The sequence below is a fragment of the Diachasmimorpha longicaudata genome, chromosome 12 (assembly GCF_034640455.1).
Source record: "Diachasmimorpha longicaudata isolate KC_UGA_2023 chromosome 12, iyDiaLong2, whole genome shotgun sequence".
NCBI lineage: Eukaryota > Metazoa > Arthropoda > Insecta > Hymenoptera > Braconidae > Diachasmimorpha > Diachasmimorpha longicaudata.
The window spans coordinates 5,426,482-5,444,244 of NC_087236.1; the positions used below are offsets into that span (position 1 = coordinate 5,426,482).

The window sequence follows — 17,763 nt, forward strand, 5'->3', positions numbered from 1 at the left end:
TGGAGAACTGCCCATAACCTGACACTCTCCAAAAATTCCATTTTTCGTGCTTGAAAACATTGTGATTGTCCCAACCTCTGCAAACTCTGCTCACAACACTGTTTCATCATCAAAAATGTTCTCTGTGCTGCGTAGAATTCCCACAAGCAGACTAGCCCTGTTCGGTTTGTTCCAGCAGTCTCAGGATGTGGTAAAAACCCCAGGGTATGAAGGTCTGGAGCGGAAGTACAAGGGCATGGAGGCACTACAACGACTATTCGTACCTGAGTAGGTAGACGTAGTTCGTCAGGAACCATTCGTTCATTCTTTCTTGATGAATTAATTAATCTCGATGGTCTTGCCATCTGTTATTGTCCCAGTTCTATTATTGTGTTATGTTTCGTGAACGCAAGAGTCATCCGAATGTTTTACAGCGAATATGGAGAACTGTCTAAGGAAATGGCAACTGCTGTCCACATGTCTGCAGCCGCTACCCTCATAGGGGGGATCTGTGGAGCTATTAGCCAGGGACGGGACGCATTTCAACATTTCGTGGAGAACAATCAGGCAACGCAATTCCGCAACCAGTTCGATGCTAAGAGGACGCTCCAGGACACGATGACAGTGGCCATCGGTAAAGGTGGCGTGAAGTGGGCGTTCAGGATAGGCGGATTTACCACCGTTTTTATGTGAGAATTTGGACTGTTTTTCAGTTAAAAATTCAATTTTTTACCTCAATTTTCAATAGGAATTCTCGATTTTTTTTTCAATTAATTTCGCTGCAGTTTCTTACACACATTCATACGAGTATATCGAGGTGAACCTGGAGTACTCGAATACCTGGGAGCAGGTATCATAACAGGGGGACTATTCAAGCTGAATTTGGGAATCAAAGGAGTCATCGCTGGGTCCGCCGTGGGGGGCTTCCTCGGTTTCCTCGGTGGTGCTGCCTCCATGGCCCTCCTGTACTTGACCGGATACACAATAGACGATATTGAACAAACTCAGTATGAACTGCACGCCTGGAGAAACGAGTGAGTTCCTTTTTTATTAAACTTCCTCTTCCTTAGAATTTCAATTTATGAAATGATGAAAGTTGATCGAGAAATTTGCCAGATAAAAACGGTAAAATTTATCGTATCCGCTGCATTGAAGTATAAAAATACCCTGAATACGAGAATTCCTCATAAACGTCAATCTCCATATTCTTCATCCTAGGGCGGTTCGAAATGCGATGAAACAGCAAATGGCGGAAGACTACGAGAATGCGCGGATGTTGTCAGACAAGGAGGAGAAATTGAACCACGAAGCTCCCCTGGAATCCATTCCCGATTCTCCGCAAGCGCCTCCCCAAGACACAAAGTGAGACAACAATAATTGATTAAAAAAACATTTTGTACATACTAGTTGAAATCTGCAAATTAGATTAAAAATTCAAAAATTCCTCGTCATATTTTATTTCTCATCCCTGACGCACGATTTAACAGCAAAATCTCCAAAGAAAAATACAGTCGAATACAAAATAAAATTTGTTCTGCTTGGATCCTTGCCCCAGTGCTCAGGACGATAACAATAGGCCACAATCAAACCTCAGCTGTATTTATATAATTTTCTTAAAATACTCTGAGCAACAATTGTATTATGAATAGCTATTCCAATTCTGCGTGACTTATAGAATAGGCCTGATTCACCACACTCGATATTTTCCAATTAACGAGACGAATGATAATAAATAATCCAAATATTACAGCGATGAAATAGAAATAAAGTACATCAGAATAATCTCGATAACGTGATAATCCCTATCACCCTGTTTTGGCATTAAAATTAATAAATCATTGAACGATAATATATTATGCCTCTTGTTCGTCAACGTCTTGAACCTTGGTAATACGTTTAGCGCCTCTTCCTGGTGGGCCCTTGGGCTTGGCAAATTTTGGCCGATGTAAATTGACTTTTGGATGCAATTCCTCTTGAAAATAATCCTCAGTTAGTTCCTTTCCATCATCTATCTCTAGCTATTGAACAATAATTCATATAAATTATTCTTCCGATTGGGATTGTGAAGATAGTGAGGTACTACAACTCGTGGGGACTTGTGGTATCAGGCCTATTCTGTAAGCTAATTCCTAGATTTTTGACAGTGCACATCGGAGTAGTCCCATTGCCACGCGCTCACAACACCCAGAGAAATTATAAATAAATTATGAATGAATTGATCTCGATAAAAAAAAATTTCGATGGATCAATTAATTCTTCGCTTGGAGGGGAATTTATTTATCGTTAATTTAATTATTTCTCTGGGGTACGGTACCTACTGTTCTAATTTATCTACTGCGATATATGTTAAGCGTATCCAAGAATATTTGTTAATTGACTTGGAGGAGTAAATTATTGATGGAAAATAGAAATAAAAGTATTGGAATATTTCTTTGGTATCTTGGATAGACTTAAATAATCCTGGAGATTTGGAAATAACAAAACGAGAGTGAATTGCATAATCGTTTTATTATACACATAGCGTAGTTAATATTGGCAAGATTTACAATTTTTTAATCATTTCGCAAATTATCGAACATATACGAATAACAATGATTCATCTCCATCTTTATAAACGATAAAAATTTCATGATTTTGGGATTTGGTAATTGAATTTTTTTAATGAAAATTAAACAAAAACTTACAGAATAGGCCGATGATGATTACAATGTGTTTAAAATAATGTGTTCATGCACCGAGTTATGTGCGTCAATGGATTATTGTTTATTATTGTTAATCAAGAGAACACAATCGATTGAGTCATTTTGTCTGGCTTTTGAGCATTGCCAATTAAATCACGAGGCCATTTCATATTGGCAGCATTTTTAGATCAATCGAAAACGTTAATTATCACCGATAATTCAGACATTTGTATTAATTGTTTATGACGACTCATAAAATTTATTCCGATAAGGTTTTTTATTCGTAAAAAATTCACGCGACTAAAAAAATATACGTCACAAAAAATAGAATGCCTTTTCAAGAATCATCCCAATCCTGACTAAATTTAATCACTAATTTCACTATTGTCTATGTCATTTTGTAATTGTTCAATTTATTCAGGATATGCTGTGTTAATTCAATCGAATAACGCAAGGGTGGGGAGAAAACATTTCATTAAAATTGAATTGTGATGAGACTCACCAATCAGTCTTCAAGTAGGAGAATTAATTTTATTTTCAAAATTTTTATGATATGCTGGTGATAATTTTGGGAGGAAATTAAAAAAATATCGTTCATGATCCAAAATGAAGCTCTGTTCTTGGTATCATTTGATTTTGATTTCTCCTTGAATCCCAAAGAATTAAATGTCTTTCCCAAATCCTCAGCAGTTTACTTAGCAATAAATCCCCTAATGTGCGTCAAAATTCAAAAATGAATAAAAAGCGTAGCTGATTGCGCGGGGTTAGCCACCATAAAAAAGAATAACTCTTCGAAACAAGAAAAATTGATTAAAAAAATAGCAGTTTGCGCATTGGCTGTCACAGATCAATAACCTACCATAATAATCCTTGAAATACGTATAACACACGGAGAGGAATTTTTCAAAAAATTTCTAATGCTAGCAGACGAAGAGAAGTCCAAAAATTCCAGATTCGAGATGAGAAATTTAGAAAAAAATCAGGGGAATCCCCGATATTTTTCATTTAAAAAATCTCTATTGCACCAGAAATAGAAAAATTAATTTTGACATACTCTCTTCGACATTTCCTCACGATTTATCAATTTTTTGACGTGAAAAAAAAATGAGACATCTCACGACTCTCGTACTAACACCAGATTTTTCAAAAATAATTGCTCTCCACGTCGAGAAGCTAGGCGAATGGCATCATTAAACTAAATCCTACTGGAATAACTGCCCTAACTCTCTATTAATCACATCGTGGCACCTCTCACCACCGAAATATACTGACACCCCATTTTCATCATCACATTACATAACGATATAATTTTCCAATATAATCAAAAATTTTCAAATGCTTTTGAGTTGTATTTTACCAGGCAAGCCTTCCAGACTCTCATTACCTCAACCGAGAGAATTAATCCGACATGCTTACATGTACATATCACCTTTATACGACTAGGAGACCTAATTTCGTTAGAACAGTAAATTACGGAACTTTTTTTAATCACCTGACTCTGGTGAAAATTGTCAGAGATCTTCGTCTAAAGTTCACGACTCAAAGAACCAGATAATTAATATTAATCACAATGGGTTTTGTTAATTTGAGCGACAGATAACACTGATTTAAAAAAATGAATAAAACACAGATCTAAAAACCTAAACACGAGGAAATTTCAGAGATACTAAATAATTGATTAAAATAGAGTGTCATTTAATCCTGAAAAAAAAAATTGATATATTGTCAATTTTTTCTCAACTTAAATATTTATATAATATTTTATGCTCTGTAATCCCATTTTTTAAGTTCATTTAATAGGATTGTCTACTCAGAATTAATGTTCGAAGTCGATATTTCAGGATTAAATGACGTGGAATAAAAAAATACAAATTATGCTGAAGGCTGAAGGCTTGACCCTGAAAAGAGGGGAAAAAATCGACGCTGAAACCATCCTAACACGTAATCTCATTTTAAACCTCTAACAACTCGTCAATATACCCTATTGAAAAATAATAATCCCCTAAATTAATTAACTGTACTGGAATAATATTTTTACCACAGATTGTTCTATACCGAAAGCTGATTTTCCCCAATAATACCAAAAATATCGTTTGCATTGCATCGTATTTCATTGTTCCTCACGGTTAATTTAGAAAAATACACCGTTACTACTCTTACTATGCAGGTATACATATCACGTTTTACTTTATACTCTTGTTGTTTTTTGTGCTCATACAACTAGCGATCCTACTAGCATCGATAAATTACTTTCCCTCCATTGACTATTTACTGAGAGAATAAACGATATAAGATCGAGCCCTTGATGACCCGAGAAATTATTCATTCGCGATTGTTTATTGAATAAATGAAAAGCTCATCCCCCCCTATTCCAATTTTTTCCCGGAATTTTTCAGGGAAAAATTCCTGAAAAAAATTCGGCTCTTTGTCCACAATATTTATAAAATGTTCATAAGAAAAAAACTAATTTGGTCAAAAATCATTAATTATTTTGCTCGTTTTTCCTCTCATTGTAAATAACCTGGAACGATCTAGTCCACATCTGGTCCATATTTGAATATCGATAAAACACTAGTTCCAAAAAATATTATTCAACGTTTATATCGTACACTGATCAACGAATCACTGAGATAAGTCGATAGCCATGGCAATAACCAATGTAATGAGGCCATTAAAATAATAAACCTGTTAACTCAAAACGCAGGAGCGTTTTTGCTTTGATTTTTTCTCAGACATAACGTTGGGAGGTGCGGAGGGTGTCGATGGGGTCATAGGGGTTGTGTTTCCAGTGGAGTCTTTAACAGGGGGATCCTCCAGCATGTCAGCTAACTCGTCTCCGCTATTTACCTCCAACTAAGATTGTTTACCCTTTTTATTATGAAAAACTTCACCACAATTCAATGGATATTCTAATTGCAGACGTCTAAATGCTCGACGATTAATCAGTTAAGCCAACGAAACATCACCGAGAAGTTAACAAAATGAGGATCACCTCATTAGTTAGTGAGGATTAGGCACAACCACAAGTGAATTATTAATAATCATGCGGGAATTGTTTTTGTGACTGTCGATTATTCACGTGCATGCAGGATCACTTACCTTTTTAGTTATGTTCACACCCAGGGATTGAATGAGATCGAGGAGTGGGGCTTTGCAGGAGGAGTACAGCATTCTCTCTTTGATGCTGCAACTGTACCCGGGCATGCTGTAGATAAATACTGAAACAAAATTATTTTTATTTAAATTTTAACGTGACCAGTAAATACCTAAACTTAAATAACTAAAGTTCACTGTCTTCCCTCTTCACTCTAGACGTGTGAGCATGACTAGTTCAGTTAAGACCTCTCAATCAATCAATTTACTCCATTTTACCCCACCCCTTACCTATGCACTCCATGTAATCTCCCTCATGCGTGTGCTTGAAATTATAGAGATGATATCTGGCGGCATCGGCTGGCACCTTCGTAGGCAATTTATCGAGTGAAACATCACAAGCCATCACCAGATGTATTTTCTCCTCGTCAAGATCAATTTTCAATTGTACATATTCGTGTAGGCCTTTTCCCATCTCAGTGATCGCCTGTTTTGCCTCGTCAGTCACTGGAAAAGCGACTCCACTGAGCGTCTGATGTCTTGTTTCGACGTTGTAGTCGGTGTGAATGGCTGTTTTCTTGAGCTCGACGAGCTCTTCCTCGGCGGACGTCAGGGGAGCCGGTGCAGCGTCGTTCTTCTTGTGTCTGTTGTAGCCATCGAGGGTGACATCGTCAGGAACAGTTCCATGCAACTCATCCTTGATAGAAGCTGTGCCGAACTCTTGTTTCAGGGTTGCCTTCGTCGAGGCATAGAGCATCTTCTGGCGGATTGGGGCAGTGTCTGGGGACCAGGATATGAACAGCCAGTCGTAGCCCGAGTCCGGAGACTTTGTATCCAGGCGATAGAGGATGTACGCCGGCTGGTTCTCCTCGATGAGAGGCTTCACCAGACGACAGTAGTCGTCCTGCCATTTGCCGATTGGCTTTGACGACGAGGCCGGAACTAGTTCCTCTATTTAACATAAAAATTGAAGTGGCCACATGAAACAGTTCACCTGGGTTTTGCATTCGAGGATATTCAGTCCTGAGGACATTCCCAGGACGCCAGGGGCCCTCGACAATATTCAAGAACTTGTACCATTGCTTTTTGGTGAAAAACCATTCACCAGTGATGTTGAACGTCACAAAATTCGTTTGTACTCACCGTTCTCGATGGATACCTTGAGAATCCGTATTTTTCCATCCCGACACTTGGCGAAGAGCTTCTTCAAGGGATCATTGGCTGTAAATGACAGATAACAGTATCAATACATGACTGATAACATAGGAGTGGCGCTGGAATTTCCATTTTCGAGGTTAAGCCCATAAATCCAGAATCCTCAGGTCAATTCCCCCCTCAACGACCCCCCAAAACCCTGATAATCACCCTTAATTCCCGTCTGGTGCGACATTTCTTCACTGGTTATTCCTCTCTCAATGATACTGATGACCCTCTTCTTGGCAAACAGCAAAATAGCGCTGATGAAGGGCACTGATCACTGATTTTTCCGAACAAATTTTATTTCCAACAAAATGGAAATCAGTTATTCCTCCGTAAAGACCAATGGCGGGCGCTCACACCGGGCCTCCTCCAATGAGAGAACAAGGTACACTCACTGGAGTGGCGCACTTGGTGTCCGTTTGTCCAAATTGGGGGGGTACTCACAAATGAAGGGGGGGTATTCACGAATTTATATTCGTGACCTACAAACGATTTTCTGATTTTCTTACACAGAAACCGCTTTGCACTTCATGAGCAAAATTAAAATGATGATTACTAATTATGAAGGAGGCTGCCGACAAAATTACTACGTGTACAATGATGTACTAATGATGTACAATCAGGTGCATTAGTTAATTTTTTTTATTGCAACCCCTCGCCGGCTAATACATCGGTGTCTCGCGCTACGCATGCGCGGCCGTTGGACGAATAATGGCTGCCTGCCACACGGCTTCCACGTATGACAGGCCGAACCTAACCTCTAATCTAGTACTCGAAGAAACAGACGGTTTAGGGAATACAACATTGAATATACATCAACAATCGTTAGAATAATACAAAGTAGGTGAAATTATCTGGAACAATGGTTTCTGTGCTGAATACTGTGGACACGGGCCACGAGGACATGATCCACGATGCCGAGATGGATTATTATGGATTGAGACTGGCCACTTGCTCCAGTGATAATTCCGTTAAAATATTCGATCTCAAGAATGGATCCCAGAGCCTTGTTGCAGATCTCAAAGGACACGTCGGTCCTGTCTGGCAGGTTGCTTGGGCTCATCCCAAATTTGGCAACATCATTGCTTCCTGTAGTTATGATAGGTGAGCCCCATCAGAGGATTTATTTGTGGGAATTAATGAAATTTGCCTGAATTCCCTCAATTTTTATGCATTTTCATGGAAGACTTCACTTGAAATTCATCGTTGTCATTGATTGTCAGTCCAAATGATGAATTCTCATTAAATATATTCCCTGAAGTCTCAGTGGAGCTGTCATATGACAGAAATTTCCAACTTAACCTCAAAAAATGTCCACAGAAAAGTTATAATTTGGAAAGAACTCGGCGAGTGGACAAAAATATACGAACACACAGGCCACGACTCCTCGGTGAACTCCGTCGCCTGGGCACCTCATGAATTTGGCCTGATCCTGGCCTGTGGCAGCTCCGATGGCTCCATATCAATCCTCACGAACAGTGGAGACACATGGGACACCCAAAAAATTCCAAATGCCCACACAATCGGTTGCAACGCAGTCAGCTGGTGTCCAGTCGTTGAGCCCAGCAATGATGCTGCCTCCCAGAAGGGTGGGCCTGTCAAGAGGCTGGCCACTGGTGGTTGCGATAATCTCGTCAAGATATGGAGGGAAGACGGAGACAGGTGGATCGAGGAGAATAAATTGGAGGCACACAGTGACTGGGTGAGTTAATAATAATGACATAAAAAGCAAAATGGAATAAAAACACCAGAAATTATGACTTGGGATCACGTGATGCCTGTTCACAGGTGAGAGACGTCGCCTGGGCCCCAGCAGTCGGTCCCTCTCGAGCGACCCTGGCATCGTGCTCCCAGGACCGGCGAGTGGTCGTATGGACCTCCACAGACTACTCCAGCTGGACCCCCAACGTTCTAAACGTCTTCGAGGACGTTATCTGGAATGTCAGCTGGTCCCTGACAGGTCGCATCCTGGCTGTGAGTGGTGGTGACAACAAGGTTTCACTCTGGCGTGAGAATTCTGAGGGACAGTGGGCATGTATTTCCGAACTTAACAAGGGCCAGGGTAACCTCAATAACGCTGATCAACGTGTTCTTTAATGAAAATGTTAATGGACAATGTATCATAACAGAGACTTGTATTATTTAAGTTAGTCTTTTAAGGCGTCCACTGGGGACACGTGTTTTTTTTTTTATCATTGTAAAAATCTAATCAGCTTCATTTTTGTAAGAAAAAATAATAACTTTCACGAATTGAATTCACTGGGGGGAGATGATGATAGATATGCAGATAATAAACTATAAAAAAGAATACCGAGACTGAAATGAAAAGTTCTCAAAAGAGTATTCAACAAAGGAATAAATGTTAATAAATGCAGTCCATGCATTTGCTCTCGTTTAGTTGAAAAAAGAATTCATAAAAAATTTTTTTTATCAATCTTGAGTATACAAAGACGCTGTGAAAACGATATCTCTCTTGATAGCAGTGGAAGCCTCCGCCATTTTCTCTTGTAAGACAGTCTCCCCAATTCTATGAGCAGCAGTTTTGATGTCCTGTAAGGTGTCGTTCAACTGTTGAATACACCGGACGATAATTCCTTCTTGCACGTCTGTCAACTCCATGATCTTCGCGAAGGACTCAGCCCTAGCCCACTCATACACCACCTCAACAAGTCCGAAGGACAGGGGCTCGACAGGTTCAACACCGTAGGTCAACTCAATCCGCTCGATGTCCGTCCTAACTTCTTCAATAATTCTGCAATATCAAAATTTGTCTCTCGTTAAAATGATTAAAAATCCTAGAGAACCGTCAGTTGTCTTAAGGATCATCGCCTTGTGGGCTCGAATATCTGAAAATGTTTATCCTTACTTGCAATTATCCTTGAGAATCGGCAGCTTTATGTCAGGAATTTGCTTGTCCTTGGCATCACCCTTTCCCTGAAAGACCAGAGCCGAAATGAGTGCAGCAATTTCCGCTGGGTGAAGATTTGTCAGGATGTTCCTGTAGACGAGTTCGGTGATAAGAAGTTCGTGAGATCCCATATCAAGAGCCACACGTCCCTTCAAGGTAATCCTGTCATCAGTGTCGATGTACCCCAGCTGTTTAAGAACCTCGACTCTGTTAACATACTCAGGGTAAAGAGCCATACTCTCATCACTGAGCTGAAATTGAAGATTCCTCCGTCTTGTCTCGAGCTCATTCCTCGCAAAGACCTCTTCAAAATGCTCCTCAAAATTCGGTATGTCGATAGCCTTGACATCGTGTATCTGCTTCTGGAGTTTTATCATATTCTTAGACCTCTTGATCATCTCAGGGTTAGAAACCAAGCCCTCGACGTATGGCTCGAGGACAGTTGGTGTCCTGAGTGCCTGTAGAGACAGGGAATTCAGCTGCTGAATGGCCATCTGACAGGTTTGTCCAGGTGGATCATTGTGAAACCTGGGAAGCTGCCTGTTGGACCAATCCCTAAGAACTATGGCAGCATCGATATTGATACAGCAGCTTGTTACCTCCATGACACTTTCACCCTGAATGTTCAATACTTCGTGGGCGGGCAGCCCCTCAGGAACGAAAATATTCTTCTTGATAAGTGCTAGCAATTTATACCAATTATCAGGTTTATTGTTCACCCTGGTATCAGATACATCATTGAGAACCAGTACAGTGTACTCAGTGATCTCCTTTCTCTGGGTGAGTTGAAGGAGAAGTCCCAGCTTGTTGTAGTGATGCCTGTGAGAAATAATGAGGACTCGTCCAGGTACAAGGGCCTTAACGACTTTCTTCGATGAGAATAAATGGGAATAGAGGGACTTCCACTCCTCCTGATACTCCATTCCCAGTTTGTAGAACTTGGACAATTCCGACTGAACCTGATTCTCCTGTGGCAGTTTAGCAAGGGTTTCGTTGATCTCTTCGAGCTCAGTAAGCCACTTGTTCTTGTCAGTAGTGAAAGATCGCTCCTTGAAGGATCTCCTCATCATATCCTCGATGCTGACAGACTCACTGACCCTTCGTAAATTGAGAACCATTGAGTAAGTAATTTTGAATTGAGACTGAAGATTCTGGGGTTCACCACACATCATTCCTTTCAAATCGAGAACACCTGGTACTTCAGTTTTACACATTACAATGACTGTTCCCACTTTATCGTGACCACGACGTCCAGCTCTTCCAGCCATCTGAATGTACTCAGTTGGTAGAAGGCTACGAAATTGCTTTCCATCGAATTTTCGAACTGAATCAAAGACAACTGTTCTCGCTGGCATGTTGATACCCATGGCGAATGTCTCCGTAGCAAATAACAGTTTAACAACTCCATTCTGAAACAGCAGTTCAATAATTTCCTTGAGAATGGGAAGTATTCCACTATGATGAACGCCAATTCCCCTCTCCAGGAGTCCAGCCATGCGTCTGATCTGGGGCAATTGTTGATCAGCCTCATTCAGTCTCTTAATGCACTTTCTGAAGAAAGCCCCCACGTGTCCCTTCTCCGTGGCAGTTGTTAGATCAACTGACATCAGTGCATCAGCATTGGCATCACACCTGTTCCTCGATAGGGTGAATATCACTACTGGCAGTTTGTCGTCCTCCCTCAGATGAGCTATGAAAGCCTCCCACATGGTCTTCTCCTGCTTGGGTGACAACTGCTGTCTCCTGTTGCTGCCTTTTGGCGGTGCATTCTTCTTCTCATTCGCTTTTCCATCCTTTATCATCTTAATCTGATACCAGTTGTCCAGCTTGAACTGTGCGTCTCCATCGAGCACCAGAAATCTGTCGTTTCTCGTCTTTCCATTGGTCCCACCATAGAGATAGTGCTTCAGGGGAACTGGACGCTTCAACGTACTTATCACGTACATCCTCTTCTTCTTGATGTTCCCCACCCAGTTGGCAAAGATCAGGGGATTGGGTACTGTTGCTGACAGCATCACAATGTTGACATTTGGAGGAAGAAGAATGACGATCTCCTCCCAGACGTGGCCTCGGTGTTCGTCGTTGATGTAATGAACCTCATCGAATATTACGTACTCTAGATCACGAAGGACTTCAGATGCATTGTACAGCATCGTCTGGAGGATCTCAGTTGTCATTATGAGACAATTTGCGGTCTGATTGATCTGCATATCACCGGTTACCAGTCCAACACTCTCGAAGTGTTTGTTTCGTTTGAAATCTCGATATTTCTGGTTGGACAGGGCTTTTATTGGAGATGTGTAGATTACTCTCGTCATGTGACGTTGAGACAGGGCTATCGCGTACTCAGCGACTGTTGTTTTACCAGCTGATGTGTGAGCTGCCACGAAAACATTACAGCCCTGCTCCAATTTTATTATCGCCTGCTTCTGGAAGGTGTCCAACTCGTAGTCGAATGTTATCGCTGGGTTGGGAACTTTTTTATCGAAGTCTACCACTGGTACAGATACGTCCAGCTGCTCCGCCCACTCCGCCTGCTTCGCCGTACTCTTCGGCTTCTCCATCAGTTTCAAGACCGGAGTGAAGTCGTTGAAGTTCAGGACGTCGAGACCATCGATTGTTGAATTGTCGATGACGTCTTTCGTCGGCTCCTTGTCATCTGGGGAGGGCTCGGACCACATGCCCAGGTGACTCTCCTCGTCGTGCAGCATTGCCATCAAGTTTACCTTCTCCAGGGGCTTCGAGTTACTGCAAATCTCCTTTCCTTTTTTCCTTCTCTTTTGGATCGATGGATCGTCCTCTTTGGTGGCGGTGGTCTTCACCGTGAAGTTGTCCGGAGCAAATTCGACACCTGAACGGAAACCTCGGGCCACGGTGCGCAGGTTGTTTTGGAAGTCCACGTCCTGGGCTGTTGAGGAGGCCTTTGGGGCTTCTGGTTCGTCGAAACCACCAGGCCAGAAGGGGAAGTTGCTGGAGTTTCCTTGAACACCCTCCATGGGAGGACCAGGGGCTCGTGTCATGGACATTGAATTCTTGGCATTCTCCCCGGCACCCTGGAGGACATCCTCACGCATCTCACAAATTTGTCCTGTGATGGGATCTCTGTCGAATTTTAGGGTTGTTCCCACAGGAGATAGGTCGAACTCTAGGAGGGCCAGGATCTCGGGCTCTCGGGGCCAGTAGAGCTGGACATTCTCTACCTGGTGGATTGGCAGTCTCTCTGGGCATTCTATGTACTCCTTCAATTCGTCGCGAATGTCCAAGAGAATTGGGGGTGGTCCTAAGGGCAGCTGAGGGGGTTCAATTGGACAATCAATTGGTTTCTTATTCATTAATTGAGTTGTATAATGAAAAAAGAATATTTAGAGCGAGAGAGCAGGTGAAAATTGTTATTTTATTATTATTTAGTAGTTCAGTTACTGAGTGAGGAGTTCTTTGATGAATCAATAATGAATAATAGTTAATCTTGATCGTTAAGCAATAGATATTAGATCGGTATTTTGCATAAATTATTAAGTGTGAAAAATGAGACGAAGCTTTTCGTTGTTCATAGAGTACTGTCTAGACAAATAAATGGTAATAACAATAAACCGCGATGATAAACAATAAATATGTCGGTAAATTCGATGATTCCATTACCTCCACAGGCTGTTCAGGGACAATCGAGCCCATTATCCGAAGTATTTACTTTAATTTTAGGGGTATTTATCGTTGAATTTGGGAAACTGACATTTATTTATTTATTTACACTCCAGTTCCTCAGAAAATAAATAACAGTGGGACTAGTGGTTCTCCACCGGTCTCAATGAAAAATTTTGAAGCACATGTAACATTTAATGTCGATTTGGTTTATAACACCTTCGTTTTGTCCAATTTATCAACGTAACGTCAATTTTCAATTGGTTTAAAATGAATGAAGATTCAATCAGATTATGGTTGCGATGGTGTGGAATGGTCTTCGGTTTTACCCCCACTATTCTGAGTTCATAACACCATTATGAATCCCATGGGCATTTCGAAAGCCGAACATAACCTCACTTATTTGCACAGCCGGCAGCGACGACAGCGCCGCAGTCGGCTGAACGTCAGAATGCATTTGAAATCGACCTGTTTATAACGGATTTTTGGCGGCTTCGGGTGATGTTGTGTCGTCTGGGTTTTAATTGTCCGAATATATGACATGTCATCCCAGTAATAATATTTATTTATCGAATAACCATTGAGTGTAAAATGAAACAGTTCGTCCAGTGATACAGACCGACAATATGACGAAAATGGTGACGAACGCACGGAAAGTTAGGGAGGTTATGACTCTCATCCTGAATGAGGCCCAGAAGAAGAAGGAAGGTCATCGTAAACTGATGAAAAAATTAAAAGAATTGTATGAATCGGTGAGTGGGGTTATTCTGATCTCTGCTATGTTTTATGTGTCAACAATCGTTGACTTCTTGGAAGGACATGAGCTGCGATAGTTTATTCACAGATTTCTCCTCAACCATTTTATATTTCGGAGCAAAGCCCTAATTGTGGTGATCCTAATGTGATCTCCAACGCTGAAAAGATGTCTTTAAATTGAAAGAAATGTTAGATGTTCTCTAACAATTTGAGGTTATGGTCAGCCAAGAAAATTATGTTTTTCCCGGAAGTTTCCTGGATCAATTCCTCGAAACTGTCAAATATTGCATGTCCCCCTGGTCGCTAAAAATCGTTAACTTCCAGTCGGACTTTGACGTTTTCATCTCCGAGTTCCTGCGGTGCCTGAAGTACTCCTTCACCACGATGGAGAATTACCCGGCGACAGAGGCCATCCTGAACTTCACAGCGAAATTCGCAATGATGCTGCAGCCAACCCCAGACTCGTCGAACGAAGCAGCCCCAGAGAACGACGATGAAGACGATTTAAATCCCTTCCTGCGGAACCTCCTTCAATTCTGCCTGAAGCACCACGACGCAATTTCCATGGCAGTGAGATACCGCTGCTGTTATTTCATAAATCTCCTCCTCACGTCGATGAATGACGACGCGTACCTGAGCGACCAGACGTGTGAGAGCATCCGAGAGGCGATGGCCGAGTGCCTCCTGGACAAATCCCCGAAGGTCCGGGTGATGGCGATCTACGCGATTCACAGGATGCAGGACCCCAACAGCCACGACTGTCCCATCATTAAAATGTACATCTTTCATTTGTCGAAGGACGGCAGTGCTGAGGTGAGGAAGGCAGTCCTCCAGTGCACAGGGAAAAATCAGAGAGTCCTGCTGGCAGTTCTGGAGAGGATCCGCGATATCGATGACTCAGTGAGAAGATGTGCCCACCTCTTCTTCTCGAAGGTGACAGTGAAATCTCTGACGATAAAACAACGCCAGTTGGTCCTGAGAACTGGCCTGAAGGACAATTCCGAGGGTGTGCGCAAGGTTGTCAGGAATACGATTATTCCAATGTGGCTGGATGGCTTCCAGAATGATTTCTGCAAGTTTCTGTACGGTCTGGATGTGGAGATCGAGCCTAAACTTGGCTCCCTCGTGTTGGACACTCTCTTCGAGAGGACTAACCTTGACACTCTCTTCAGTCAACTGCCACTGAACAGAGATGCCAAATTGATCCCAGTTAAGGATCTCACTGGGGAGAATGTCTTCTTCTGGAGGTGCTTTATTCAGTATCTCCACAAGAAGTCTGGGGATGAAGCTGCGAGTGAACGACTGCAGGATCTAATTCCAGAGCTGTCGGCTTTCTGTCGGTACATCAGAGACTTCCAGGAGGTCATGATGGAACTGGCCAGGGAACAGGGGGATGAGGACAAAGATGTGAAGACTCTGAAGATGTCGCAGAAGTTCGTACTTCTGCAGCTGTTCGAGATCACCAAGACTTATGATCTCGGTGACGAGGTGGGGAGGGGAAACCTCAGGACTTTGATCGAGGACACGTTGATGAGTGAACTATGCACGACTGAGATTATTGAAAGTGTTGTCAAGTATTATGAGAAAGTTGTCCCTGATGTGTCCAGTCGGGTGACGTCTCTTGCTCATGTCATCAGTGAGATCAGGGTACCTACTCAGGAGACTGAGAGTGTTGTCGAGCAGGTGACTGATGAGGAAATCAGCGAGAGGGTGATACAGTGTCAGAGATTAAAAAATACTCTCCTCGAAAGGCAAAACGATCAAGATCTCCTCGTCCGAGAGAAGAAATTCACCGAGGCAGCGGAGGTCGAGAAAGAAATGGAATCGTTGAAGAAACAAATCGAGCAGCTGTCGAAATCCCGAACAGTGATCGTTCCCCAGACACAGGAAGAGGCGAAGAATGACCCTGAGACGATGCTGAAATGCCTGAGGATCATGTTCACAATGGCCCAAGCCTCATCAATAACAACTCTCACATCGACCCTCAGGAGTCTCTTCGATAATTTGGCAGTTCCTAGTATCGACCACGAAGATGGTGCTGTACAAGCCCAAGCCCTGCAAGCAGTAGGTGTTTGTCTTCATCTCGATGGTGAGCTTGCCAAGAAGCATCTGATGATGTACCTGGTAGCGATGACGTCGGATCACGAGAATCTGGAAGTCTGGAAAATTTGTCTCAAAGTGATATTTGATATGTTCTTGCGGTACGGTCTCGATCATTTCCAGAATATGATCAGCACGGACAGGAATACGAGTAGCAGCGGAAATATCACGGAGAACAGCAGGCGACAGGGGACGAGGTTGTACAATACTACTGCCGACACCACGTTGAGCCTGGAGACAGAGGCTGGTGACAACCGACACAATTTGATAAAAATTCTGCTGGACCTGGTTGATCACTTGGACAGGGAGATTCGAACGGCGGCTGTCACGGGCTTCTGCAAGCTCCTTCTGCATGGAAAACTGAAGAGCAACACTCTTCTGTCCACCCTGATTATTCGTCTTTACGATCCGGTGTCTCTAAACGACGTGGAGTTACGTGGGGCCCTCGTCAATTTCTTCAGGTTTTATCCTCGTTTCGCACCAGACGGTTACACCTGCCTCCAGCAGGTCTTCATTCCAACCCTGAAAAAGCTGGCGGAGAATCCTTACAACAGTACTGACATCGATCCTTACAACGTTGCTAAGTTTATCATTGACCTGACCAGCAGTAGTCTTCATAAACCAGGCAAGGAAAACTACACAGCTCACAATCAGCTAGCCTTTGATATCCTGAAGGAAATGACTGATGAGGAATCGGAAATCGATGACAAGACTCTCCTGAAATCCCTGAAACATTTGGTCATTCGGTGTGACGACGATAACATGAGGAATCGAATGAGAGAGGCTGTTGATGAAGTCATAGAACTGGTGAATTTGAACCAAAGGGCTGCCCTCAGGGCTCTCGAAGTGTTCAGGAGTCAGTTAGATCCTCCTGAGGCTCCTCAGGGTGATGGCCAACAAGCTGAACTAGAGAGATCGCTGCAGGAGCCAATGGAGCTGGATGAGCCAGAGAAATAATTGTAGAATCTTCATGATTTAATCTATTAATCTATCTGTTTAATCTAGGAATGTCGGCAATTTTATAATTTTGTATAAATATTTGAACAATAGAAAATCTACTGAATTTTTTAATTTTCCATTTTTATTACACAAGACTGATTACACGATCAAATTAAATTCAGATGAAGTTTCATAATGGAGTTCATAAAACGATAATAATGACCTCATGACATATAAACTCGAATTTCATTTGTTTTATTGACTTTATTAAACAATTCTCTTATCCCATAAAAATGGTGCATTATAGCCCCACTTTCAAGCACAATGTTCAATGATCGATACCTGGGGAACCGCTGAGTGAAAATCAGAATTTTTTTTTCATTTCACACATTTTTTTAACATCTTCATAATGAGACTTGATTCATCCGAATCGCTTCATTTTCCCAGGAGATATTAACCATTGAAGAA

General features: G+C 42.0%; 5 protein-coding genes across 7 annotated transcripts; 3 read left to right on the forward strand and 2 right to left on the reverse strand.

Annotated features, from left to right (window-relative positions):
• Positions 1-115: 115 nt before the first annotated feature.
• On the forward strand, positions 116-1,420 carry LOC135168247 (RPII140-upstream gene protein). Its single transcript, XM_064132241.1, has 4 exons — positions 116-267; positions 414-668; positions 765-1,013; positions 1,198-1,420. Exons 1-4 carry the CDS (start codon positions 116-118, stop codon positions 1,343-1,345), a joined length of 804 nt encoding a protein of 267 aa, XP_063988311.1. The 3' UTR covers positions 1,346-1,420.
• Positions 765-7,570, reverse strand: LOC135168243 (twinfilin). Of its 3 annotated transcripts, none has more exons than XM_064132236.1 (5): positions 7,119-7,563; positions 6,897-6,974; positions 6,045-6,704; positions 5,760-5,878; positions 765-1,997 (listed from the first exon to the last, which is right to left on the reverse strand). In XM_064132236.1, exons 1-5 carry the CDS (start codon positions 7,141-7,143, stop codon positions 1,833-1,835), a joined length of 1,047 nt encoding a protein of 348 aa, XP_063988306.1. In that variant the 5' UTR covers positions 7,144-7,563; the 3' UTR covers positions 765-1,832. The 3 variants fall into 3 exon arrangements, with proteins under 3 accessions (XP_063988306.1, XP_063988307.1, XP_063988308.1); XM_064132237.1 differs by lacking the exon at positions 765-1,997 and adding an exon at positions 2,469-5,513 and having other exon boundaries at positions 7,119-7,570; XM_064132238.1 differs by lacking the exon at positions 765-1,997 and adding an exon at positions 5,533-5,583 and having other exon boundaries at positions 7,119-7,567.
• A 93-nt stretch (positions 7,571-7,663) lies between these two features.
• Positions 7,664-9,208, forward strand: LOC135168244 (protein SEC13 homolog). Its single transcript, XM_064132239.1, has 3 exons — positions 7,664-8,057; positions 8,274-8,655; positions 8,742-9,208. The coding sequence occupies exons 1-3, from the start codon at positions 7,816-7,818 to the stop codon at positions 9,048-9,050; spliced, it is 933 nt and encodes a 310-aa protein (XP_063988309.1). The 5' UTR covers positions 7,664-7,815; the 3' UTR covers positions 9,051-9,208.
• Positions 9,209-9,323: 115 nt separating this feature from the next.
• Positions 9,324-13,880, reverse strand: LOC135168234 (superkiller complex protein 2). The gene is made up of 3 exons (XM_064132220.1): positions 13,501-13,880; positions 9,820-13,151; positions 9,324-9,705 (listed from the first exon to the last, which is right to left on the reverse strand). Exons 1-3 carry the CDS (start codon positions 13,531-13,533, stop codon positions 9,384-9,386), a joined length of 3,687 nt encoding a protein of 1,228 aa, XP_063988290.1. The 5' UTR covers positions 13,534-13,880; the 3' UTR covers positions 9,324-9,383.
• Positions 13,881-13,959: 79 nt separating this feature from the next.
• Positions 13,960-17,427, forward strand: Cap-g (Chromosome associated protein G). The gene is made up of 2 exons (XM_064132221.1): positions 13,960-14,252; positions 14,581-17,427. The coding sequence occupies exons 1-2, from the start codon at positions 14,127-14,129 to the stop codon at positions 17,311-17,313; spliced, it is 2,859 nt and encodes a 952-aa protein (XP_063988291.1). The 5' UTR covers positions 13,960-14,126; the 3' UTR covers positions 17,314-17,427.
• The last annotated feature ends 336 nt before the right edge of the window (positions 17,428-17,763 follow it).